This window comes from Pteronotus mesoamericanus, unplaced genomic scaffold, assembly GCF_021234165.1.
Source record: "Pteronotus mesoamericanus isolate MK-2021 breed Mesoamerican mustached bat unplaced genomic scaffold, CSHL_Meso_final scaffold_174, whole genome shotgun sequence".
NCBI classification, from domain to species: Eukaryota; Metazoa; Chordata; class Mammalia; order Chiroptera; family Mormoopidae; genus Pteronotus; species Pteronotus mesoamericanus.
In genome coordinates this window covers 9,318,491-9,345,895 of record NW_026555309.1, presented here as the reverse complement: position 1 = coordinate 9,345,895, position 27,405 = coordinate 9,318,491, and the positions used below count along the sequence as shown (strand labels likewise).

General features: G+C 36.3%; 1 protein-coding gene across 1 annotated transcript in view; it reads right to left on the bottom strand.

The window, feature by feature from the left end:
* PREX2 (phosphatidylinositol-3,4,5-trisphosphate dependent Rac exchange factor 2) overlaps window positions 1-27,405 on the bottom strand; it is a 228,740-nt gene that overhangs the window by 6,565 nt on the left and 194,770 nt on the right. The window contains exons 36-38 of the mRNA XM_054590233.1: window positions 25,802-25,868; window positions 25,361-25,551; window positions 3,450-3,552 (exon numbers count right to left, since the gene is read on the bottom strand). Of these exons, the coding sequence (XP_054446208.1) occupies window positions 3,450-3,552; window positions 25,361-25,551; window positions 25,802-25,868 (361 nt within the window). The remainder of the gene's footprint in view (window positions 1-3,449; window positions 3,553-25,360; window positions 25,552-25,801; window positions 25,869-27,405) is intronic.

The window sequence follows — 27,405 nt, the reverse complement described above, 5'->3', positions numbered from 1 at the left end:
ACATCATTGAAATAAGTGTAAATAACAGCTTCCTGTTCACTGTCTCATCTATGCCTTTATTCCTAGAAGCAAGCATTGCTTAAGACAATGGGAAATGAGCAGGTTTTAAATATCTGCTGTGTCTTCACTTTTGTGGAACAGAAATCACAGCTCTGTTGCACTCATGTGCCTGTTTTGTCCTAGCTATTTTAAACAGTATTTATCAAGAAACTGTTTTCTTAAATAGTTCTAAAGCAATTTCTGGACAAGGTTTATTCATGTGGATTTCTGAAATGCAAGAATTCTGCCTCAAAATTTATAGCACAAAGGCAATGTACTTTAGTAATGAAAAAGTCTTTCCAATCTGTCAAGTTCATGAATGGAACTATAATCTTTGTTCAGTTCCTAATGGGAATTAGTTATTACTTAGAACAAAATGCCAGAGTGTGGGGCTGAGAACAGATAAAGAAGAGTGGTCTAAAAAAAAACTTGGAAACTCTCCTGCTACTAAATTCTAACCTATGGGAAGGGAAGGAAGGAAAGAAGAAAGAGAGAAAGAAAAACATTCTCTCAAATGGACCAGAAAAAGGAAAAAAGAGGAAGGGATGGGAGAGGGTGGCAAAAAGAAATGGAAGAGAATTTAGGATTTGCAATTAAACAGTTTTGTTTTAAAAAAAAACTATTTTGAAGTAACTTCAGACATAGAGGAAAGTTGTTTATAAAAACAGAACAGAGAATTTGAATACTTTTTTGTTTCTTGATTTCTGTCCTGATAGACAGGGGTGGTGCGCCCCTTCCAGCACTTGCCGGTTGGTGCCTATATCACGGTGATTTGCCTACACATGTGTCCACCAAGACACTGGGCAAGAAGTGCATCTTCCCTGGACCTTGGTCTCAGTGCCCAGTCTTTGCCCCACTACTGTAGCTAAGGAGCCAGAATTCATTGAAATTCCAGTTTTTATGAAAATGGTCAGAAAAGAATTTTGGGGTAGTTTTCTAAAATGTTTAATTTATTAAACAAATAACTAAGTTTATAATGTAAATGAAAGGGTCTACCTCAACTCTTTTATTAATCAGATCAGTTGGTTATGCTGAGGATTATTATAATCATCACAAAAAAATTGTAAGGAGCATAGTACCCTTCCTTCTATCTTTTATCTTCTAACTCAAGCAGTTAATTAAAACAACTCTATGGAACGCACATATACAGAATTTGTACATGAAAACTATACTGCAATTAGAAAAAAGAATAGTAAGACATGCTGAAAAACTTCTCTTAAAAATAAACTAAAGATCTTAGAAAATATAAATCATTAATCTGGCAAATATTCTAATCATTTAGTCTCTGGAAACAGAGTCTAAATGGTTGAAAGGCAAAACGAGTATCTTTCATTACACTTGTATCCTAACTACTCAGATCCCAAGTTGGTAAGAGTCGGCTTGCAGACTGGATCCCAGCCATTAATCCCACTGCCTGAGACTGCTGGATATGGGTCAGAGGATCAGCAACAAAAGGGACATTGCAAAGGTCCACCCCAGTTTCTCTAAAGAGAGGGCCCGGGCTCCGTAGCCTTTTACAAAGAAGGTAGAAATTATTATTTGTCTCTCAGAATCACTTAGAGATATCATAAAATCTTGCAGCAGACAACAAGTAACAGGGGAAGGGTTAGGGTTCTAAATGTATTTATTTAAAAAAATAGGAGGAAGTTGGAGTAATAAATACTAAAAATGGTGTAGATTAGACATTAATAAAGATTTTACAAAGAACTTTGAAATTTTTTGGTCTTCTTAAATTGCATTTTATAAATATATAGTAACATGTATTAATACAAATATAATATGTATATGATGTTTTAAAGAGGTTTGCACCAGTTAAACAAGTCATTAAGACCTACATAATATTGCTTTAACTTTTTCTATTTTGTCTATCCCCATTTTCAGCTACAAGAAGTTCAAGGTTTTGAGTGTTTAAGTCCATATACTTAGAATATATACATAGCCAACTCATAATTACCCCTTAACTAGATTATTATTTTAAAATGTTAGTATCAGTCTCTCGGTCTGCCATAAACCACAATTTTGAGATGGCTTCTGCAAGTTTGACTGCAAGTTTAATCTAATAGCAATGCAGTGAAACACAAAGGTTAGGCTCTCTATGTATGTTTCAGTACCCAAACCCCAATCCAGATACAACTAATCACAGATTTACCATGGCCTACTTTTTAAAACCGAATTTGTATATCCACCCCAAAAAGTCCTTCCCAAACCTGCAACATTTGCCTCTGTATATGCCCTTTTCAAGCTGAACTACAATGTCATATGCTTCTCGTGGATCTAACCTTCATTTAACAAATCCTCTTGGACCTCGGGAGACCTAGGCTTTCAGTCATTAGGTCTGGGGTCCCCAACCCGAAAAACCAGTATGTGTGTACCTGCTGTACCTCACGTGTGCACTGCTGACCCCAGGCCAGTGCTGGCCTCACTTCTGCTTTTCCGTTCATTTGTTGTTTTTTGGCGATTTGTTTTTCAGCAAATCCACTGGAATTTATGTTTAAGAATTATACACTAAGTCTTTAGTAAATAAAGCAATTGCAATTACAAAAGCACATCGTAAAAGTTAAGTCACTCACTATCACCGGACAATTTTAAACCAAGTCAGGAAGTAAGCAGAGAGATTGGTTAAATCAATTTTCTACAGTAGCCCTAAGAAAAGGTGAGAATAAAATATAAAATTAATGCCTTTCAATTTTTTTTGTCCTTCTACTCATTGTGACTTTTCTACTACATGAAGCACATTTTCCTAATAATCACTAAATTGGAGATTAGTGTATTTTTGCTGCTACTTTTTAAAGAATTTAAAGGGTTAAAAACCAAACTACCACACTTAAAATACAATTGTACTGTTGTATAGAAATTTAATTATCTTTATAAGAGAGTATTTTCTCACTCATACATAATTCAGAGACCTAGAGACAGTCCACGTGAGCTATTCATCCTTTGAATGAAGATCTGAGGTATGTGCTTTCTCCTCAGAATAATGCACCAAGCTCTGAATTCGGTATGGAAGGTGCCTGTGAGATCTCCACAAGCATGTAGGGCGCTCAGTTCTTCCCTCTTTTTTCCCCATCCCCATCCCCAATCTATTTCCTGCAATTCCCAGAGTGTAACGTGTGTCCTTTTATCTTCTCCTTCTCATAAGTCCCCAAACCACTCCTGCTCATTTTGTCTGGCCAACTCCCTTTCTTCCTTCAGCTAATCTCTTAGGCATCCTTCTATCCAGGTTTTCTATGTTTCTTGGACATCTGCGCTGCTTCGTCCCTGGGAGTGTTTCTTGTTCATGACTTATTCTCTGTGCCTAGGGAAGTGCCCATCACATACAGGCCACCTGTCAGACACCTGATAAATGAACAAAGGGATGTTCAAAATCCAGGTCCTGTAAAACACCGCCCTACAACGTGAATGAAACTCACCTGCTTCCGCATCACATCTGTAGCCTGCATAATGTAGCGAGGAGGCAGTCCGTGGCTTCTGGCCAGAATGATGGCCTGCTCCACTGTCACGCTCAGGGTGCACCTGTAAGCAAAGGCAAGGGCAAGTCAAATCCCACCGGTTGCTGTTAAGCAGTTCAAGACAGTTGCAGAATATGCATGCCTTCTCCAAATCTACCACCTTGGAGAGTTACTCATTTTCCTTTGTGTGTCTCCCATGTATACACTACATGTACATATTAATAAACTTGTTTTTGTTTTCTTATTAATCTGTATTTATTACAAGGGCCTCAGTTAAGAACTCAGAAAGGTAGAAGGGAATTTAATTTTCCTTCCCTACACTAATTTCAAAATCAAAAAAGCACTAGGCAAATTCAAAGCAACTAGACAATGCATCATTGATTTTTCTATATAATACCTGTTTAAAAATAGATCCTAGAGCTATACTGTTGGGGTCCAAAATTAAGTGTTTAAGCTTAAATCCATAATGAATGATATTCATGAGAAACTTTATACACAGGGAATTAAATAAGCAGAATTATAATAAACTCTATTATCAGATATTATTCTTTACTGTTATTTTATATAATTTAAAAATGACTTCCTAATGTTTTCCATTCACATTTATAATAGATTTATACTGATTCATGCTCCAGATCTTAGAAAAGTAAACAGTGAAATTAATATTCACTAAGATCAGAATTGATTTGAATAAAAGTATATTTCATGGGCTCAGTCTAAAAGACTATAAAATTTTCAAAAGGAAACTGTAATTAGTTATACAAGAATGCAGTCTCCGGGGTAGCCCTGAGAAAATTCAGAATTCAGTCCCTGAGTTCAATGACTGCTGAGCCTTGTGCCTTTTCCTTCCCTTTAAGGCATTTCTTTTATGTTCTTTCACATCTTCCTCTCTAGCAGCTCTTACGGCCTATGTTTAATGATTTGTTAATATTTCCAGGTGATAATCTCTGAATTGTTTTTTCAAGGGTAATTTTTGTATATATTTAATAAAAATGCTCATTACTTTTAGATGTTTTTCCTAAGATTTATCAGTAGATATTGTTTTTACTTCATTTTTCAATTTAGTATTATTTTGATTGCCTTCTCTCCATGTCTGCATTTACCTGCCTATGGTGTGATGTTTTATGCATGTATTTTTCTGATCTGTTTAGTTTTTCCCTACAAATGAAAGCAAGTTCTATAATGCAATTGCTTATATGTGACAAATACCTAATCCATTTACCCCTGGTTATGAGGTTGTACTACAGAAGTCTAGTATATTCAGATACTGATGAATTAAGAAAAAGAGAAGAAAAGTATTTAAAATTTCACTGCTGTAATTTTAGGAAGAACTTGACAAAGTGGCCACTGCATTATACACATAATTGCATTCTAAGGAGAAACATGTTACATTCCATTGGCTGTTAAATGACTTGAAAAGCAGCTTCCTCATTAACATTACATTTAGAAAGCATTAATAACACATATTCAAAGACCAAGGTTTTATAATTAGCTCCTAATAGTGCACAATGTTTACCAAAATTTAGTGTATGAGTATGATAACAGCATAAACAGTGGTTTTACATGTATCTGCCTGCTGTAGGACACGATATGCCCCTGAAAGCCAAGAGGATCCCTGACAGTTCATGTTTAAAATCAATTTTTTACAAAGCATTTATGTTACTTGACAAACCATAACCTTATTTTCCTTCTTCAGGTCTCCTCTCCTTCAATTTTAAGTCTTTATTGATCTTAACATTTTAATCAATAATACTCATTGCACCAGCTGAATGAAGCTAAAAATATTTGTCTTTTTCTAATCACACTGAAATATCTGTGTGAAATTTCCTTCACCAGCATATCCAAAAAGACAGCTTTATCTATATTTGCTTTTCATACTAACCACTATATAGTCCAATTACCATATTTTGCTGTGTATAATGTGCACTTTTTTGCTCAAAGTTTTGGGGAAAAATAAGGATGTGCATTATACATGGGTAGTACTAATTCCATATCTAATTCTTTTATTTATGCTTATGTATTAGAAATGCAACTCTAGAAAGCAATGACTATGTCCATATGCAAAATAATACCTTGAATATGATAATTGGTTTTACATATAAATAGAAAATTGAAATAAAAAATTAAAACGAAATATTTTTCCCCCTGAAAGTTTGGGCCAAAAACGTGGGTGCATGTTTTACATGGCAAAATATGGTAGGTCCCAGGACTAATTTGCAATTGTTCAAAAGTGAGACATTTTAAAAGGCATAACCAGGTCAGTGTGGGACACATTGCCTATATCTGATGCACCACTGATGTCTCTAATGAAGGCCACATTTTTGCATCACAGCTTCACAGAAACCCATTTCCTAAATTAAGCTTGTGGAATAAAATCTACCCATACATCCACAACTTCACTGTCAATATGTCATTATCTGCCTCATAACTTTTTATCGTCTCTCAGCTACCTCAATCTGAACGTCAGGTGGAAAAACTCAGTATTTGCATGAAGCATTTCAATTTTGGCATTCTCTGAAAAATTCCAGGTCCCCAGAGTGGCATATCGTTTTTCAGTGGTGTATTGATGTATACGCAGAGTCAGGTTTTATGAGAGAATATTTGATTTTGTAGGTAGTTCTCCGATTACCAGTGAGACTGATCTTTTAACCCTGGGCCTGAGAGAGAAGCATACCAAAGGCCAGAACCCTAAGCAAATTCCATTCAGTATGAGGTTTCTTGTATGACCTGCCAATTTCCTTTCTAGCACAATCTTTGCTCTAACATTAGACAGGAAATTAAAATTTAAATAAATCTGTATTTTTACTCTATCCTGAAAAATATGGACTTTCAATTTTTCAGCTCCTTCTAGCTGCAATATCACTTAAAAATTTTTAGATAACTGTTTTCTTGGGAATAACAAAAAATAAAAAGGTCACAGAGTAGAAACTGTCTTTCATAAAAAGGAAAATATAACATATACACTGAAGAAAGTTGTTGCATAATTTTAGTAATAGGACATTCCAAGTAGTACCTCTGCTTAGGACATACTCCTGAAAAAGTGTACTTAACAGGGTTGCAAAATTATTACGTAGAACTCAAGATTTCCCCTTTGAAAGAAAAGGCAAAGGGTCAATATATCTGGGCTTATAACGAATACATTTTCCTGACATATTTCATATTAAGAATAGATCCCACATCACTCAAAGATATAGCATAGATTTACTATGTAAATGTAATCTGCAGCTAATTGGTCCCATTTAATTTGAAAGGCACTTTGATTTAGCAATGCTGTGGAATAGTCACAAAGTTGTCCCTTTCTATTGATCTATCCATCCATCCATCCAACAGATATTTTGGGGTATCTACTTGAACCTACAAGTATCATTAGGTGCTGTCAGAAGGGGATTTACTATCAAAATAAAAAGTTTGAGTTTCAGTGTCTGTTACTTGCATAGAACCCTAGGGACCTGTTTACGGAGTCACATGCTTTTAAAAATCCGCAAAAGCGAAATGTTTCCATTGCAAATGGTTACCACTGTTGCCTATTTATAACCCAACTTCCCTCCTTCATGTTCTGTAGTGTTCAGGTTGTGGTTATTTCTGGAACTAGGCTAAATGAAGTAAATTAAGGATGCATTCAGATTAGGTTTACTGGTACTCATATATGTGATTCAGTCACTTCCATTTATAGTTAGGTCATTATAGTATTCTCATGCAGGAATGGATTCTAGAGTATTCCTACTACCCACTGTACAAATTCACCCAGTGTTGAAAAGAAGGTGCAGGACCGCAGGTTGTAATGCAATATATTCATATCCTGGGGTACCCAGAACTGTAAGTATGTGTGTGGAGGAGGAGAAACAAGGTTGAAAACACAAAGAGCAAGAAGTGTACTAATGTTATTTCCATTGTTCTTCGCTACTGAGCTCATATAGTAAGTCTGTCCATATGAGCTCATATGAGCAACACATTATTTAGAAAATCTGAAGGATATGAGTTTTCATAAATCCTGATTTCTCAAATTCCATGGTATTTTAACTATTTTTAAATCTTTCTACTTTTTATTTTAAAGAGATGTTCATTAAAATAACTCTGTGGTAAATTCTTTTATAAGATTTTGATGTCATAGGATTATGATAATTATGTAGAGTTAATAACAAACTTCTACTAATATTATTTTATAAATTGGGGTTTGGTTGAAGTTGAGTTTACCTGGCTATAACTTGGTTCTTGCTAACATGAGGTCTTTATTTCATATGTCTGTTCAAACTGATCTTAGACATTAGCTATCAAACTAATATGTCAAACTGTGAAGCTAAGGGTAAGGAAAAGCATGTGAAATGGTCTCCTATGTGCTAGTACTATTTATAGATGCTAGGGATCAAAATGATCAACATCTAAACCTTCTCCTCAACTAAGTCTCACTGCAGAGACAAAGCTTGGTTTCCTATGTTGGTTTAACTGGACAATTGTATTTCAACCATTCATTAAGTCCTATCTATCACACTATATTTGGTTTACTTTGTAAGACTTAAAATCTTGAATCAAATTATATGTAAATCTTTTTTTAAACCATGCCAAACATGCTATTTCTATAATAAGTTAGATAAAGGATTCTTGAAAGCTAAGAATCTTCTACATATTTGGTCATTTGCCATAATAACAGACAAAAACATCAGTTTTACTCTAATTACATTTTCAAGTCTCCATGATCTACCACCTCATTTAATGTTGATTCCAACTGTATTGAACAAAGAAGCCAGTCTCCCAAGGGTCGAAATGTGTTAAACTGAACCCACAGGGAGATGCATCATGCCTTTTAGGCCACAAAGGTGGTGCAGTAACTGAATGTGACATGGGGAACCAGAGCAATAAGAGGTTCATGGCTTTGAGCTCTGTTTTCATACAGTAAATTTATTTGCTAATTCTCAGCAAGGTCATGGTCAGAAATTCTAACATTTTGCTTGGTAGCTAATGATTATATTGTTATCTCTTGGGGGTGATCCCAAATAATCTTATCATTAGTGGAGGAGGGGCACTCAAATTCTAGTTATAAACTGACATTAAATAAATCACATGAAAACCTTATGTAATGAAGACTGCTGAATTTTCAGCCACAATAATTTGATATAAATTAACATTATGATGTTATAATTAACATTATTTTTTTTAAAATTATCAAAAATGATCATCAAAGGATGCTTTGTTTTTACTTCACCATTTTTTATTTCATTTCATTTTATTTTATTTTTAATTACGTTTATTGGGGGTGGCATTGGTTAATAAGATTACGTAGGTTTCAAGTATACAATTCTGTAATACACCATCTGTACGTTGCATTGTGTGCCCACCACTCGAGGTCAAGTCATCTTCCATCACTAAGTATTTGGCCCCCTTTACTCTCTACTACCCCTCACCCCCTTCCTTCTGGTAACCACCATACCGTTGTCTGTGCCCATGAGTCTAAGTCCCACATATACATGAAATCATATGGTTCTTAGCTTCTTTCTGACTGACTTATTTCATTTAGCATAATATTCTCAAGGTCCATCCATGTTATTTCAAATGGCAGTATTTCATCTTTCTTAAGGCTGAGTAGTATTTCATTGTATATAGGTACCATATCTGCTTTACCCACTCCTCTACCGAAGGACATTTTGTCTGTCTCTATGTCTTGACCACAGTGAATAACGCTGCCATGAACATAGGGTTGCACATATCTTAGTGAATAAATGTTTTCACATTTTGGGGGTAGATACCCAGAGTGGGATTGATGGGTCATATGGTAACTCTATTCGTAACTTTTGAGGAACCTCCATACTATTTTCCATCATGGCTGTACCAGTTTACATTCCTACCAGAAGTGAATGAGAGTTCCTTTATCTCTATAACCTCTCCAACACTTGCTATTACTTGCTGAGACTGAACATTGTTTTCAAAATTTCTGTTGGACTCCTCAACAATGTTACATACTGAGTTATGACTAAAAACTATCCTTAAAAACAAAACCCACTGGAGTCACTGAGTTTTGGGATTCATGTGACTTCAAAAGTTACTTGAGCAGTGATTTTTAAGTATGTTGTGCACTAATCCTAGAATTGAGGCACTTGCATGGTATGTTATCTTTCTGTGCAAGTGCAGTGTAATTGCAGAAATAATATCCTGTGAGAAAAAATATGATATATGAAAAATACACACCCAAAATCTAAAGGCAGGTACTGGGTTTTCTGAGTTTAAGGGACCATGTGCCACACAAGAGTTGTAATCAACAATGGAAATGGCGGCATTAGACATGACCCTTTAATAATCTGTATAAGCTGGCTAAATGCTGAAACTCATTTTGAATCATTTGCAGTAATATGAAAGTTTAATTTGATTTTATACTGGACAAATACAAAGTAAAATAAAGATTTAATGATTCTGAAATCAGTGAGTTCTGCCCTGATGCAGAATTGTATACAATGATTAGAGTTGGATTTTGTTTTTCAGTTCTGGCTTCTGCGTCTCATTGTCACCATCCTTTATAACTATGATGATGCCGCTTTTGGTCAGGAAACAAGAGTGAGGAAATTCCCTTAGGGAAAATGCATCAATCAGCATATATATAGGGACAGCCTAAGGTGTCTATTGTTTTGATAAAATTCTTCACAGGATTTTGTGCCTTTATAGAGTTACAGGTCTATATTTACACTCCTACAGAGTTATATTTTTAAAAAACATGTAATCATTTTTCCTTATTCTATGAAGTCATCTTCTTTTCTCCTTTAATTAAAATCCAGGTCCATTATCCTTATTCAAGTAATTGTCACAAACAAGTTATTAGGAATCTAGTCAGCCATGGTCTCCGGGATCCTACAGCGTGGGGCTCAAGGAGGTTTCCAGTTGTTTTTATGGAAAATAATACAATAATTAATAAATAATAAAAGAATCAGCTCTGTGTTTCATGTACTCACAACTGGAAACCTACTTTTGTTCCACCCTATATACTAAGCTGGGCGGCATCTAATGTTAGGGAGGAATGATGACCATGTATTTCAATCCTAAGAGAATGAAGTGGGTAAAAAAGCTGGACTATCAGCAGCTACTACTGGTATTTGCATACCCTGTCATACACAGAAGCTTTCTATGACAGATGGAAGGTATCTGCTTATCACTTTGCCATATTTCCAGGTTCAGAAGCATATATTTGCATGCATTTGCCACCCTAACAGAATCAGTTCTTTCACACTGTCAAAATGGCATGCTATCCGTCCTTCCCTTTTACTGTAGTTTGAAAAGTCTATATCCACCCCTCTGTCACTTCACTTAAAAACCCAGTCCTTTCACTGTCTTTCTCCTATTGTCATTATCAAAGAAATCTAGTGCCACAGAATGTGGCTGCCGGGCTTCCCCGTGCAGTTCTCTCTTCAAGACCTGAGCCTGGAAGTTTCGTGGGAGCAGCAGTTCTCGTCTCCCTGGTTTGGTGGAGCACAGTGCTTGGCACTTGGCAGTGCTCCATAAATAGTTTTTTTTCCTCAATTAATGAATGAATAAACAAATGCTACCTCCTAACTAGAGCTCTAAATATTTGTCTTTATTCTAACATACACTGTACTCTGGTTTTTGACACGAAGAAAGAAAACCTCCTATCCTTGAATTCAAGGGGAGCCTGTTCTGCTGCCCTGAGTGACTTTCTATAAGATGTCAAGGCTTCTAAAAATAAGCTCCATATAGAATGAGGTTGTTTGAAATCTTAAAACCTAGCCATTACCCTAAACTAGTATAAGTATATTATAGAAGACAGGGACAAACAGGAAATAATTTCTAAGAAAGGTTAAATAAGGCTTGATATTCCTTTACAGGGCAGGGTTAGCACTGACTAAGATGTGCCAATTCAAATGACATTGAATCTAAACAAAAACAGTGTTCTTGTGTAGAGCTTCACAGCAATTTACCCAGGTCCCTTGGGACCATGTTGCTCCCTCCCAGCGGGGCCGTGGGGCCTGACACTGCTTCCTCCTCTTTCCTACTTCTTCACTTCACTTGGGCATTATTTTCCTTTCTGAGTCACAGTTTCCATATGATTTCTGTTTCTGACTTCATAGACAGTGAGTTGATTATTAAATCTTTTTATTGTTATAGTCTGTCCCTATAACTCTAGCTGATCTCACCACTGTTGCATATCAGAGCTACTTGAGATTGATACTCATTAGTTGGCCTGCTATTTCATTATTTAGCATACTTGATTTTCGATGTTCCCACAGTACAGTTAAGAATCATAATCTAACCTCCAATTCATAGCAATGCCTTCAATTTTTTATTCACACTACTGATCTGTATATGAGTAGAAGTACAAATCACAAATTATATTGTCTGTTTTTCAACAGTTTATATAAAACAGTAGATAGGGAAAACCATATTATAAAAAAAAATAGGGTCCACTAGGGTTCAGAGTTTTCTGTATTCTATTTCTTATAAATCAGATGAACTAACTCATATTTTTCATACTCATTTCTCATCCATCATGGCTTATTACTGTGATTTTTTCCAGCTTTATTGAGAAATAATTGACATATAACATTGTGTGAATTTAAGGTGTATATGTGTTGATTTGATACACTTATATATTGCAAAATGATACCATAGCATTAGCTAACATCTGTATCACATCACATTTTTGGAGATTGAACATTTAAGGTCTACCTTTAGCATCTACTGTGGTTTTTAAAATAGTTCTTACAAGAGTTCCTCTATTTTAGTAAGCATGATTTAGTCATTTTAAACAGTTGTATTTCATATTTCTAACTCTAATTCACTAACAGAAATATAGATTAAGGCTGAAAAAATGGAGCATTCACTACTGCCAGGTCCTGTAGTAGATGTTTTCACATATGTTGTTCACTTAATCTTCATGGCATTTCTTTTTTCAGGAAAAAAAAATCATTATTCACATTTCATCATGTCTCTGAGAGACCAGCTGATGTAATCAGGGTCACACAGCGAGTAAGTCACAGGATTCAAACCCCATTTTCTGATTCAAAATCCAGGTCTCTTTCCATTATTCCAAAATTGTATCATGTAGATGACTGTGTTTAGACTCCAGGTCCCCACAGACATGATTCGACAATTACAACTTGGCTCTGCATTTATACTTTAAATGCATTGTTTTGGGAGAGTTTAATAATTCAGCCAGCCCAAACCATTTCACTATGAATGTAGATCTCATCATGCTAAAATGAATGTGTTCCTGATTAAAAAGGAACTAGATATGAAACATGTTTAAAAAGTATATTGACTGTAAAGCAATCAAGTAGTAAAAATAAATTGAAGTGAGACTGTGTTCCTTCTCTACTACAGATTTGCATTTTTTGTTATAAAATGCACTGTTCTGTGCAGAGACTGTTCATTCCTGTGGTGATCTCATTTATTCTGGCTTCTAATTACTTTGAACTACTGAGCACAGAGCACCACTCTGAAAAGTCTATTGACAATTAGAATGAAGCACCTGATTGAAGAAACGAATCGTTTAATGTTGCACCATTATCTGTTCCCTGCTCTGTTTTATTACCTTACACTGAGGGAGAATGGTACACCTGAGGGCTAATGCTGAATGTTAAATACCGATCAGCCCTGGAGTGGCTGCTCCGCTTCTGCACAGAGTGTCTGTGACGTTAATATAAAAAGGCCACTGCTGACCTACTGATCTTTCTCACCTTGGTTAACCTTAACAATGCATTTGTGACAAAGAAAAAGCTTGACCAAATTGTCACAGGTCCACAAGGATTTCAAAAACCCAACCCCTGTATCTTTGATCCCTGTAACAGAGAAGACACTTCAGTGGCCACACTATACACATTCTCACTCAACAGCATCTACCACCCCCAATGACTAGTATGGTGAAGTCATTATTACTCACGCATGTGCATTCCATTCCATTCTCCTTGGCTGTCAGGTTACATCTATGTTGGGCAAACTGTTCTCATTATAGTAACAATGGCTGGTCTTTCTACAGACAGGCCTCATACATCTTTAAACGAAGGCTTAAAAATCAACTGGTAGGCAAAAACTCCCCCATTCCTCATTCTTTCTACTCAAGCATGTTAAGGTATGTTTTCCTTTGTCGTGGTCTCATAGCATGTTTAGCACAGAGGTGGTCACTGGCCTTTGAGTGACTGAGCACTCAGGCACCTAAAGCATTTGCTATGCTGAAAATGTGTATCAATATAAACCATCTTTATATAAATTAGGACCTTAGCCACCAGGTTTGAATTTGCTCCTCCACATTTTAGATTTTTCAGCCCTATATCTGAAGTTCCTTGGCATTACCTCTCTTCCTACCTTCTCTATTTTGCTATTTGACTTTTGTCATTCCTTGCATGTTCTTTGATGACACCAACACTTAAGGGGTATCCAGTATGAGATTTCATCCTTATCCCCTGTTTTTTGACACTAGACCATAATTGTTTTATCTGTTTATCCCAGATACCAAACAGAGCTTTGTTTGAATATTTCTGGTGGATGCTCCAGTATTTTATTCTGTGGCTCCTCTTAGCAGGGCTCACAGAGGACTGGGAAGTGGAGAACCAGGGATAGTAACACTCTTTATTTGCTCTCCATGATCTTTTCTCAACTTCTTTGGTTGGAAACTGGTTATTCTTTGTCACGCTTCTGGATACCTCTTCCTGCTCTTAATGTCTAAGTGTTTTAATTCTTAGAAAGTTCTTTATAATTTTTTTATTTCTTTTTTTAAAGATTTTATTTATTTACTTTTAGACAGAGAGGAAGGGAGGGGGAGAGAAGCAACCAACATCAATGTGTAGTTGCTTCTTGTACGCTTCCCACCGGGGACCTGGCCTGCAACCCAAGCATGTGCCCTGACTGGGAACTGAACCAGCCACCTTTTGCTTCATAGCCTGGCACTCAACCCAATGAGCCACACCAGCCAAGGCAATTCTTAGTAATGTTTTAGAGATGGGAAGGGAGGGAGAAAGAGAGGGAGAGAAACCTCAATGTGTGGTTGCCTCTCATACGTCTCCTACTGGGGACCTGACCTGCAACCCAAGCATGTGCCCCAGACTGTCTTAGCAATGTTTTAAACCCAGCTCACACATATCTCTGAGAAGTCTTCTCTGATCTGGTCCCCTTCTCCTTTCTCCCTGTACTACTTTATCAGCCCCACTTCTGGTTTTCCATAGCTTATGGCGGGGGGGGGGGGGATGTGTACACATATTTATGCATATGGATCCCTTTACTCCTTGGTTATTATAACTAAAGGTGTCAAAGGTCATCCCATACAGGTCCACCACGGACATCTAAAACTCAGCAGGTAACAGGTTAATTCAACATCCCTTTGCATAATCCCCTCAAAGAAAAAATATATATTTGCCCCTGTGACAGGCCCCTCCCTCTGCCACCTTTCCCAGCTGGACCACTGGAACCATTAAGTTCCCTCTCCCTTCTATTTTCTTTCTCACCAGTCATCTTGTCCTGTTCACCATTTCATACCTTTCCCATCTATTCTTTCCCCTCCAGCCTCACTGCCAGAATCTTAATTTCAGGTCTCGTTATCCCCTGTTGTATTATTGTAAAATCTCAGCTGTTTCCCTGCCTCCATGTTTGTCCCATCATAGACTGTAAGGATGACCTTCACTTTTGAAAATATCTAATCATGGTATTCTTTTGCTAAAAACCCTTCATTGGCTTCCTAGGGCCTTCAGGAGAGAGTCTCAAACCCTTAACCCAGCAGGCAGGGCCTCCTGCTCTCCGACCCCAGCCTACCCTGCCAGCCTTACCTTCTACTCCGCATCCTCTGATGTCGCTGCCCACAAACAGTAACTCCAGACTGTGACCTCCACCCATGTCATCTGCTATTTTACACCCAGTGCTATATTTCCACACTAATCTTTTACAATGAACCATCCTTCTCCATTTCCATCACCTGGTAAATACTATTCATGCTTTGAATCTTACAGCAGGCGCTACCTTACACTCTCCCTACTACCAGGATTCAAATCTCACTCCTCTGTGTTTCTCCTGAATATGTTCAATCACTGATTAACATTAACATTGGAAAGGCTGAAACTGCAGCTTCCTCCCTGCAACCTTCTCCACACCACAGCATTCCTGCTCCAGGTTCCCACAGAAAAAAGGCAATTCTTCAAGTGCAGACAAAAGTGAAACAGCCTTCTCTCCTTTGGGGGGATGGAAAATTTAGTTTATGACATTTATGGGAGTAGTTATAAAGCCCCCAGAAATGTCCCAGGAAATGACTGGAATTTTATTTTCCTTTTAATGTAATTTTGCAGATTTATGAAAAACAGTAACTATAATTTCATTAAATATGTTTTGAAGAATAAGGTCATGTTTAATATTTTGTAAAGTGATTCTGTATTTATTTCTGTTAAATAGTTACATATAAATAAAATATAGTGATGCAAATACTGAAACTTCACTAATATGCTCAAATAATTAAATTGGCTTTGGCAAACAGAGATATGAATTATTAACTATAACTAACAGCTATAGTTAATAATATATAATTATAACACACTAAATGTTAGGTTAATATAATTAAACAGTCCATATATAAAATAGTAAATATAATTATTATATATTTAGATTATTTTATGAAGATGTGTTTAATATGATCACCTAGACTTTTCCAATTTTAATGATGAAAGGTAATCACATACAAGCTCTTGTTTTAAACATAAGGAAATACACATTGGTAGTAACGAAATAACTACCAATGTAAAGTACATGGGTGTAAAGCACACTTAAAACTAATAAAATATAATATTGAATGTAAACTGAATGTATTTTTTATTGAATGTATTGGTGTATATTTTTCAAATGTAACTCAATAAAGCCATCTGCACACTGCATCGTGTGCCCATCACCCCAAGCAAATCCTCTTTCTGTCCCTATTCTCCCCACGCCTTGCCTACCTTCACTTACCCCCACCTCCCTTTCCATCTGGCTATCACCACACTGTTGTTTGTGTCTATGTCATATCTATATCTATCTATCTATCTACCTACCTATCTATCTATCTATCTATCTATATCTTTTGCTTAATCCTTTCATTTCCTTAATAAATAAAATATAAAAATAAGATGCATGTACTGAAGTTAAAGCATATCTAGCCAACGGCACATGATATAGGAGATAACAACTAGAAACCACTGCAATAAGAAGTCATTCTGATAATTATTGTTTTATTCTTTCACAGTAATCTAATTAAAAAATAATGAATATTTAAAAATAACAGAATTTAATGTACTAACTTTAAAGATTCATATCAATTGCAAAGAAAATTCTAAGAACTATATATGCAAATTTAACCTCTTTAAGGTAGAGAACCTTTATAGTAAAGAACTTTTTATAAAAGGTAATAGGTAAAGGTAAAACAATGAAACTTCTATCATCTTTGAAATATTTGATTTCCTCTTACAATTTTAAAAGAATATACGTATATTATTTATCTGGTTGAAATTAGCATAAATTATGGAGTTTTATTTGCCTATTTTACAATTCAGTATAATTTGAAATTCTGGGCTTACTTTGTTTTTGTTCCCTAGCTTTATTGAGCTATAATTGACAATTAAAAATTGCATCTATTTATTGTGTACAACTTGATGATTTAATATATATACATTGTGAAATATTCATCAGAATAAAGCTAATTAATATATCCATTAGCTCACATAGTTACCATTTTCTTATTCTTTGTGTATGTGAGTGCATATACATGTGTGTGGTGAAAACACTTAAGATCTACCTTCCTAGCAAATGTCAGGTATACAATATAGTATTGTTAACTACAGTTACATTGTTGTCCATCAGATCTAAAGAATTTATTCATCTTGCATAATTGAAATGGTGTGCCATTGACCAGAATCTACCCACTTTCCTCTTCTAAGCCTCTGCTAACTATCACTCTGCTCTCTGTTACTGAGTTTGAAAGAGCCATTAAGATTTATACGTATATCCTATCATGAATAGGATATACTCATATTTTGTCTTTTGTCCAGAGTCCCATTACCATAGCATTTTATTTTTTGTGTTCTAAAGATTACAGCACAATTTTATATTAAATGAGAATAGTTGATTAAATCAAAATCAAATTATAACTGTTACAGAAAAATAATAGTAAAAACTACAGCTATATTTAATGATAGTTTTAAATGTCAGCTCTGTCATTGTTATTACTACCCTTATATAAAGAAGTGTTTTAGACTAACGTGTTTTGGATTCCTGATTATTGAGCATAATTTTAGAACTTCTTGTTGGGAATATGTATTATCTTGGCATCATGAGTCAGCAAAAATGTTTCTTCTGTTATACTTAGCCATATTTGTGGAGCTTTAAAATTGAAGCACTTACAATCTTGTTATTGAATCTCTCAAATCATTTTTTGTACCAAAAGTAAATGGATATATTTGAAACCTACATTTGCTTATTGCAGTAATTTTTTTTCTGTCCCATGGAATCTAAACTACATCTGGAAATCCCCAGAGTAAATGTCCTCCCTTTTACTTCATGTTACAAATTACAAGTGGAGAAAGATGCTGCTTCATCATCTGGCATATTAGAGACCTTATGAGGTTACCTTGAGTGACCCACTTTGATAAAATTCTGCATTTTTTAAACAGGGCCTATTTTGTCAATTTGTCCGCTGATGTCATAGTGGTAACAGAGTAAAATGTTGAAAGAGTCTTTTAAAGTTCAAACAAAAGTGGTTTTCAAAATTGTCATTGATAGTTACGAAAAAAGATTTTTTTAAAAAATTGCTTGTATGAATAGTCATTACGCTCTTTATCATCATTTGAAATAAAAACTGTTTCATTAACCAAATTGGTAACAAATATTTCTCTTTAGCTGTTTTGTATTTTAACTCCTGGATTTTATTTTTCTAACAAATGTTTATAATCATACTTTGAATCCTACACTGTGGTCACATGATGGGTTATACAAGCTTCAGCTGGTCAGGGAAGTGTTAGGACAAGGGTCTCAAGGTCTGGGTGGTTCTTACTAAATGCTATTCTTGCTAAATATTAAAATGTAGCACAGCATTTTGCAGATGCAGCTGTAAATGGATGAGCTTGACAGCAACTCAACCAGTTAAGTGTAGCAGGCTGCAAAGAAGCAATCAAAGTATAATTAACCAAATGGTGTATGTGAGCAGTGGCTGTGCCTATCTTTGGGAAGACAGAGCTTCGGATATAAATCTCCTGCCTCCTTTACTTGCTGCACATAAAGAAGCTACCTTGCGTCAACCATTCTAGTTCTTGAATTGGACACCCCAAGCGGCAAACCCCTTGCAACAGAAGGGGAAGAAGATTCTGACAATTCAACCACCATTGGTAATATTGTCAAATGTGAAAATATACCTCAATTTCCAAATAATGAAATAAGAAGTGCATTTTAGATATAGACCCCTTTAAGTTAGAAATTTTATATATCTCTATATCTCTATATCCCTTTAGTTCCTAAAACTTTATATATGTTAAAATTAATTTCTATAAAGTATTAAAAAAGAGCAGTCTACCAGTGGAATGCATAGATCGTGGCCAGCTTGATGTTCATCATCACTATGGTTTTTAATGATGAGAACCGGCATTGCCACAGACTGTTTCTTTCTCAGACCTGCATGTGGTTCCAAACAAAAGACAGCGGGGACACTGACTGGTGCTGGGGAATCCTGGATGCAATGACCCCCTCCTCATGGTGCTGTTCACGAGACCCCCTGGATGTTAGTAAAAAATGAAGGACCCTATTTCCTGGAAGTAATTAGCTCTCACAACAAAGCATGAAGATAACAGGTAATTTACGTGTGCAGACCTCGAAGGTTTTAATTCAAAGACATTGCAGGCGAGTTGGAAGCATGAGGCTTGTGCTCAGAACACACCCTTCCTTCAGGGCAATCTGAGGGCTCTGACACCACCGAAAACCCATTATTAATAGTTACAGGGAGTGTGGAGACAAAAATCTTCTGGAATAAGACTTTAGAGGGAAGAGAAATGATTCCAGATCCTTTGCCATCCCTAGAAATTTCTCGGACATGTCTTTTCAGGTAGACTCTGGAATTTTCCGCTCCCTTGTCCACCCTGCCCCCACGCCCCCTGGCAAAGGTAGCTGAAGCTAATGGAGTGGGAGGAAAATGGCGTCTCTGTATTTAGACACACTAAGCCCCATGCTTCAGGTTGTATAACATTTGCAGTCTGCTGATTTATATCAGTTAAAGAATAATACTTGGCTATTAAGCAGAGGTGGGAATAAAGAACCAAAACAAAATGAAATACCGCACTGAATGGAAGGATGCTGCAGTATGAGATCAAAGGGAAATTTAGAAATCCCTGTGGCATGCTTTTGGATTGCCTGCGACAAATAACTGGCATGAGGACAAAAGAGAACTTTAAAAGCCACAGTGCTGATTCAATACCTTCAAAATGTTCACTTAGGCAAAAAAGGTAAAGTTGTCTGTAGGGAAGGTGTATAGACAACATACAGCATAAATCTTGGCAGCAAAAAAAATTAAAAAGACATTAAAATGTTTCTATTTTTTAACCAAAGAAATGTAAATTAAAGCATTACTGAAATATCAGTGCACACGTAGGAGAGAAGCATGATATACACAAGGGTGGGCAAGACTAGGACTGCAGTTGCTTGTATGGAAAAATAATGCAATGATTAATAAATAATAATACAATAATATACTCTGCGTTTTGTGTACTCACAACTGTAAACCTACTTTTGCCCTCTGTTGTGAATGGAGTTTAATACCCTCTGCAGACAAGGTAAGGGTGAACAGGCCCCACAACTCCCTGACCTGGTTGTATTGTACATGAGGACAATCCTTTTGGGAACTTGACCAATAATGTATAAACCAAAGAGGTTTAAAATCCAGTAATTCTACCTGGAGGATACTTCTGTTTTTCCTTAGATTAATGGAAAATAATATTGAAATGTGAACAGCTACCTAAAGAAAGATGCCTTTTATGTACAAAGAATAAAGGAGAGAAACCACTGAACTAACAAATGAGTAAACTGTGGTATAACGACTAGCTAGAATATTATGTAACAAATAACAGTGAATGAGAAAGTGTATGTGTACATTTTGGGAATACATATCTAGTTGCTATGAGCAAAAAAGCAGACTATTAAACTATATAAACCAATAAACTGTATTCAAATGTGCATTGTTTGATACAAGTTACAAGAGATGATATAAAATGAAAATTTTAAAAAGCCATGTCAGGATAGGAAATTTTGGGAATTTTTCACTATTAAACTACCTTTTAATAACATGTTTATATTGTTTAAAGGCAAAACCTGATCATAAAAAGCAACAGTCCTGTTCTTCTACTATTCAAAAGCAATTTAATGTACGTGAATGGCCGTAGAGCGTGTGGGCAGGAAAGTTCATCAGATGAATTGTAACTCACACAAAGGGCCACCCTAGGAAAGAGAATTTAATAAAAGCAAAGCCAGGCTAAATGTTATGAGAAGATTTTAATATTCATCCTGAATTCTATCCCAACTAATCACACATTCACTGTTGTATGCAGTCCTGCCATCCAATTCAGGTTGGCATTAACACACTTGGACATTAATGCTAATTAAGTCTGCCTTTTCATACTGAGCAACCACATCCTTCTCTATCATATCAAACATATTCAGTATAAGACAATACTTCAACAATATCTCAGATTCCTTTTTTTACAAATAAAATCAGAAAAGGTAGGAAATGGACTATCCAACATGGATATCATATTTTTAACAACTTCTCATCTTGATTTTAAAAGTAAATTATAGAACTAGTTTCTGTAACATTTACGCTGATTCACACTGTGAACGTCTCCCCTTTGTTGGAGCCATGTCAAATGTGAGTGCAGGTGTGGGTCGGCCTGGATTCCTCTCTCGCTGTCTGAATTATAATTGCCAAGGAATTATTTTATTTTTTTATTGCATTTATTTTTTATTGAATTTTTATTGCATTGGTTAGGAATTATTTTAGAACCAGTCTTATGTTTTAGAACCAGTCTTATGTGGGATTTCTGCTTCTAATAAATTATAAATTAGCATTTTATCATCATGAAAAATCTGAGCATTACCTTCACTGAAAGATTAAAGGTAATGTTAAAACTCCCATTCTATTCTGCATAATGCAAAAAAACAAAACCATACCATTTTCAAATAGATTTAACCTTCAGTTCAGCATCTGTCATGGGGAATTTGTGCCCACACCTCAGTAAATGCCTCCAAAATGAACTAACTAAAACTATATTTATTTTGAATTGTAAAAATGGAGAACTCAAACTACTTTGAAATTCCAATGTTACCTGTGGTTTTAACACACTTGTTAATGAATATAGCAATTATAAAATAGCTCTGGGACATCAGTCTTTTTCTCCTATGCAACATCAATCAAGTCCTCAAATTGCTCAGGGAATATCTGAGTATAATTTGGACAACTTGGCCATGGTTCTAGGATTAAATGACAGGTTTAATAGCATTAACCTGCAGTAAATTCATGTGGAGGTTGTCACAATGTGTCCAGTTTTCAGATAACTATGATCTTGCACCAAAACACAAATGATCAAGGCGATGACACCTGGCTGAGGTCACCGTGGCCACTGTGCTGTTCCTTGAACACACCGTACACACCCCCACTGTAGCTCCACATTTCCATGACTGTTCCCCATGATGACCAAATGCACTTCCCCTAAAACCTGCATAATTCACTTCATTCCATACAAGTGTCTAATGAAATCCCCCTGTTGGAAGGTGCTACCTCTTCTGACTTTCCATCCTGTTACCTTTTACCTCTCCGCCTCCTAATCTTTTTTGTCTTTATTTCATCTATCTCATTACATATTTATCTGTTTACCTTATTATCTGTTTCCTCTAACACAATGAACACTACATGAGAATAGGCACTTTGTTTTTTTATTTTTATTTATTTTTTTACTTTTTTTTTTCAAATACACTTGTCTCTGCCTACCCCCCACCAATTTCCCTTGCCCCCTTCCTTCTTCCCTCCCTCAGCTCTTCCCTTTTAGTTTTGTCCATGAGTCCTTGCTATATGTTCCTTGACTTTCCCCTTCCCTTCCTTTTCCCCGCCCCGCCCCCTTCCCTCTTGTCTCTGTTGATTTCTTTTCCTTTCAGTGTTGCTGGTCTTATTTTCCTTGCATCTTTGTATTGTTGGTTAGGTTCCACTTATAGGTGAGATCATATGGTATTTGTCTTTCACCCCCTGGCTTATTTCGCTTAGCATAATGCTCTCCAGTTCCATCCATGCTGTTGCGAAGTTTAGTACTTCTTTTTTTCTTTCTGCTGCGTAGTATTCCATTGTGTATATGTACCATCACTTTTTGATCCAATCATCTACTGATGGGCATTTAGGTTGCTTCCAACACTTGGCTATTGTAAATTGTACTGCTATGAACACTGGGGTGCAGAGGTTCTTTTGTATTGGTGTTTTGGTATTCTTAGGGTATAGTCCCAGCAGGGGAATCACTGGATCCAAAGACAGTTCCATTTTCAGCTTTCTGAGGAAATTCCACATGCTTTCCATAGTGGCCGCATCAGTCTGCATTCCCACCAACAGTGGACTAGGGTTCCCTTTTCTCCACGGCCTCGGCAGCACCTGTTGTTTGTTGATCTGTTTATGATGCCATTCTGACCGGTGTGAGGTGGTACCTCATGGTGGTTTTGATCTGCATTTCTCTAATGGCTAGTAATGCTGAGCATCCTTTCAAATATCTCTGGGCCCTCTGTATCTCCTCCTTGGAAAAGTGTCTGCCCAGGCCCTTTGCCCATTTTTTGATTGGATCGTTTGTATTCTTGGAGTAGAGTCAAGTGAGTTCTTTATGTATCTTAGAGATCAAACCTCTATCTGATGTATCATTAGCAAATATATTTTGCCATACGGTTGGCTCCCTTTTCATTTTGCTGATGTTTTCTTTAGCCGTGCAGAACCTTCTTATTTTGATGAGGTCCCACTTGTTTATTCTTTCCTTTATGTCCCTTGCTTTAGGAGACATATCAGTGAAAAAATTGCTGTGTGGGATATCTGAGAGTTTCCTGCCAATGTTCTCCTCTAGGACTTTTATGGTGTTGTGACTTATATTTAAGTCTTTTATCCATCTTGAGTTTATTTTTGTGTATGGTGTCAGCTGATGATCCAATTTCAATTTTTTGTATGTAGCCGTCCAGCTCTCCCAACACCATTTGTTGAAGAGGCTATTATTGCTCCATTTTATGCTTCTGCCCCCTTGGCACTTTTTTTTTTAGTGCTGTATCACCAGGAACTATAACAGTGCTGGCACATTATTGGTGCTCAGTGCATATTTATTGAGTGAATGAATAATGAGTGAATATATGAATGAATTAATGGGACCAGAATGAATGAACATGAATGGATTATAAGAGAGACATCACTGTTCTGCTAATAAAAATATGAAATTTCATATATTCAGTTACAGACAATATTTTCAATTAAGCTGTTAATAAGCTTGCAATAGAGCACAAGTACATGGCAATTAAAATACAGAGGGAAATTCTGTATATTTTGTCAACAAAAAAAAAATTGTAATGTTTTTAGAAAAATAGTCTTGCCATATTTCATAGGCCAAAACATGCTGTGCAGGACTTAAAAACTAGAATTTAGGCATGCCAATTGAATGGAATTTCATCCATGAGCACCTGCTGCCTTGAACCGTCTTTCTCCCCCTGTCCTTCCTTGACATGATGCAGTCAAACCCAGTGCAACCATCAGCTTCTCCACGGAAACTTCCCCATTCTAACCACTGCACAGACCTATTTTCCCTTTGAATCTTATTTTTATCTTTCCTAGGTCATTTACATTTTCTTGTAGTCTACATTTACTTGTTATTTTTGTTTTTTATCATTGTTTTGGCTATCTTATTAATTTTGTTATTAATTTCTATTGTATTGTTCATACTTTGTCTCTAAAATGAATGTCACCACTTCATTAAACAACCAATAGCACCAATTGCAGTCCATTGTATGAGTTAAGTACTAAGTACATTTGAATAGATAATAGCCTCCATCCTCAACTCTAACTGGCCTAGAACTAAGAAGAGACAATGACTGATGACAGAAGGCTCTCTGCCCACTCAGATTACAATGAGGACTAAATTCTTTCCTATTTTTCCACTCATATGGTTTCACTTCCTTTTGAAAAATGGAGAGTTGACAGAAGAGGAGGAAGTAACTATAAAGAAAGGACTTGATCTGCGATTCTCCACTCACTTTTTGAATCTCATGTAGCTACATGAAGTCATACACCTACCTTGGCTGCCCCAAACAGAGCACAGTTGCCAAAGACAAACCACTTCAATAGGACCCACCTGTGTGTGTGTGTGTCCCCTTACATTTTCAGGAACAACATACCATATTAACTATTAGACTATAATTTTGCCAGGAATGCAAAGATAGTAGTAACCCCAAGACAGCATCCAGCTCACAACATTTGGGTAATAGGGATCCAAACCACTGAAGAGTGGAAGGGTCACCAAATGCAATGAAAAGCATTTTGTTGAGCTAATTGTATCAGTTCTCACCAAGAAAATTGCAAGAGCAAATAAAGCTAATGCAAAATTTTATACCTAAAGTATAAATCTTGCAATATAAATACAAGGGATATAACACTTTGGGCCACAATGATATAAATGCAGGATTGCATTCATTTGTATGAATAGTCACAGAAAATATAGGAACTAAAGCCAGGAAATACTATGTAAGAATTATCTAATTTCTGAAATTTTCTTCCAAATACACAAGTCCTTTAAATGTTTCCAGTTATAATGCCATGTTGCCAAAATGTAAACAGAACCACCGCCAAATGCAAGCAGGCGCAGTGGCAGCCCAGGAAGCTCACGTACCGGTGCACGCCGCTGTTGCACATGATGACGTGGCACGCCCCCAGCCTGCTGCACAGCTCCGACGACACCGACAGCAGCCCCACGCCCGAGGCGCTGCAGGCTGTGTTCACGCAGGTGGCCGTGCGCTTGGACCTGATGAACGAAGCTACCAGTCGATAAAGTTCATCCAAGGCATTGAGAGGCCTCATGAGCTGCAGGACAAAGGGACAAACATAAACCTCACATGTTTAGGGGAAAGAAATCCTTTTTTGATGGAATATAATTTATTGTTGATACAACTTTTAATGGATTGTATAAAATATTTTATCATGAGGGTAACAGAATTGGAGACTACAAATATTTATAATTACATACACATTGCTCAAGAACAAATGCAGAAAAATTACGTTAGGGATTTATGTAAATGACAAGGCATAAATAAATGCTATCATCTATTTTTACCTTATCAACATAGGCAGCTTTGGATGTGGAGTTGGGTGGTGAATTAGACTTGTCCAAGTAGAATGCTCTATAAGAATCCAAAGAATAAATTATCATTTATTGTGAGAAAAATTAAAATGCATGAAGACATATACAAATTCCACTGACTTCCTTCTGAAGACAAACGAATAGCCGGAAGTGTTGAACACTAGGGTGGGTGGGATTGCAAAAAAAGTGAATAATTTTCAGTCCGAAACAAATGTTTAAAGCTACCAGCAGCTCCATTACATGTTTGGTATGTAGCCTTAGAGAGATTATCTCTATTAGATTATATCTAATTTTTCTATGACTCAGTTTCCTCTTTTATAATCTGGGGATAACATCAGCATCTACTTCACAAGGCTGCCAAGATTATGAGTTAATGCAAATAAAATGCTTAGAACAATACATAGCACAGAGTAAATGCTCATTAATATTTGCAATAATTAATATTATTATACAAGTTGAAGAAATATACTTTCTTTTGACTACTGGAGGATATGACCCAGTTTTCATTATTGTGCAAGTGTGTGATTATAAAATAATACTCAAAAAACTAATTTTAAACAGACTACTGAGTCGGATTATTTCAGATTGAAAGTTAAACCTCTTCCAAGATATACTGGCTCTTTTTTGTCACCAGGATGGAATTGGTAATTACTATTTTAATAAACTATGTGGAATCCTAGCTAGCAGTAATGTTATTTGTTTTTTGTCTAAGATCAAGTAGCATGGATAAACCAAGTATTACACTTTAGTTTAGGAAAGTTTTAACAGTAACTTCCAATCAGTAACTTGTTCATCTCTCAAATACAAACAATAACAGAAATTTTAAAACAGTTTAGCATCCAAAGTTCTTTGTTATTCTTTATAATTCATTTTGAATTTGCAGTAGATCCATTACCATCTTGGCACAGAGTGGGTGCCTCAAAGCTGGAACCCCCTGAGATATCTCAGTAAGATGTCCCCATACCTTTCCTCAGGTGTGTTTGCTACACCAGTCCACGGACAAATTATTCCCTCAGCTTGAATCCCACAGCTACCTATTGGTCCTGAACACGTAACACTTCCAGGAGTGTGGGGACTACAGTAACCCAGAAAGTTGTTCAGCTCAGGACGACTGAGTTACGGGATATGAAGCACTGTAAAGTGGAACATTCATCAAGTGCCATGAAAATAGTTTCATTTACCTGGTTCAGTCAAATCTACTAACAACATAGGATGGAGAGCAAAGTCAAAGGAATGTGAGCTATTTTAAAATGTTCTAGACTTTCCCCAGTATCAGAAAGAGACAATAATGATCTAAGAGGATTATCTTTGTGAGAAGAGGAAATGAGCTTTCATTGTTTGAGGTGCAAAACACAATGTGGCTGGAGCTCGGTTAGAATGAATGAATGAGCAGCTCAGAAAGAGGCTACATGGTTAGTAGGCTCTGCAGGGCCCTGTAAGCCCTGATAAAGGTTTGAGTTTTAACTTGTCCTATTACCAGAAGACAGGCTGTTTTATACACTTGATTGCTGGGCATAAAAAATCATGTTCTCTTGAAATATCTGAGTGCCTTTTTATATCAGTTATACAGGCATGCA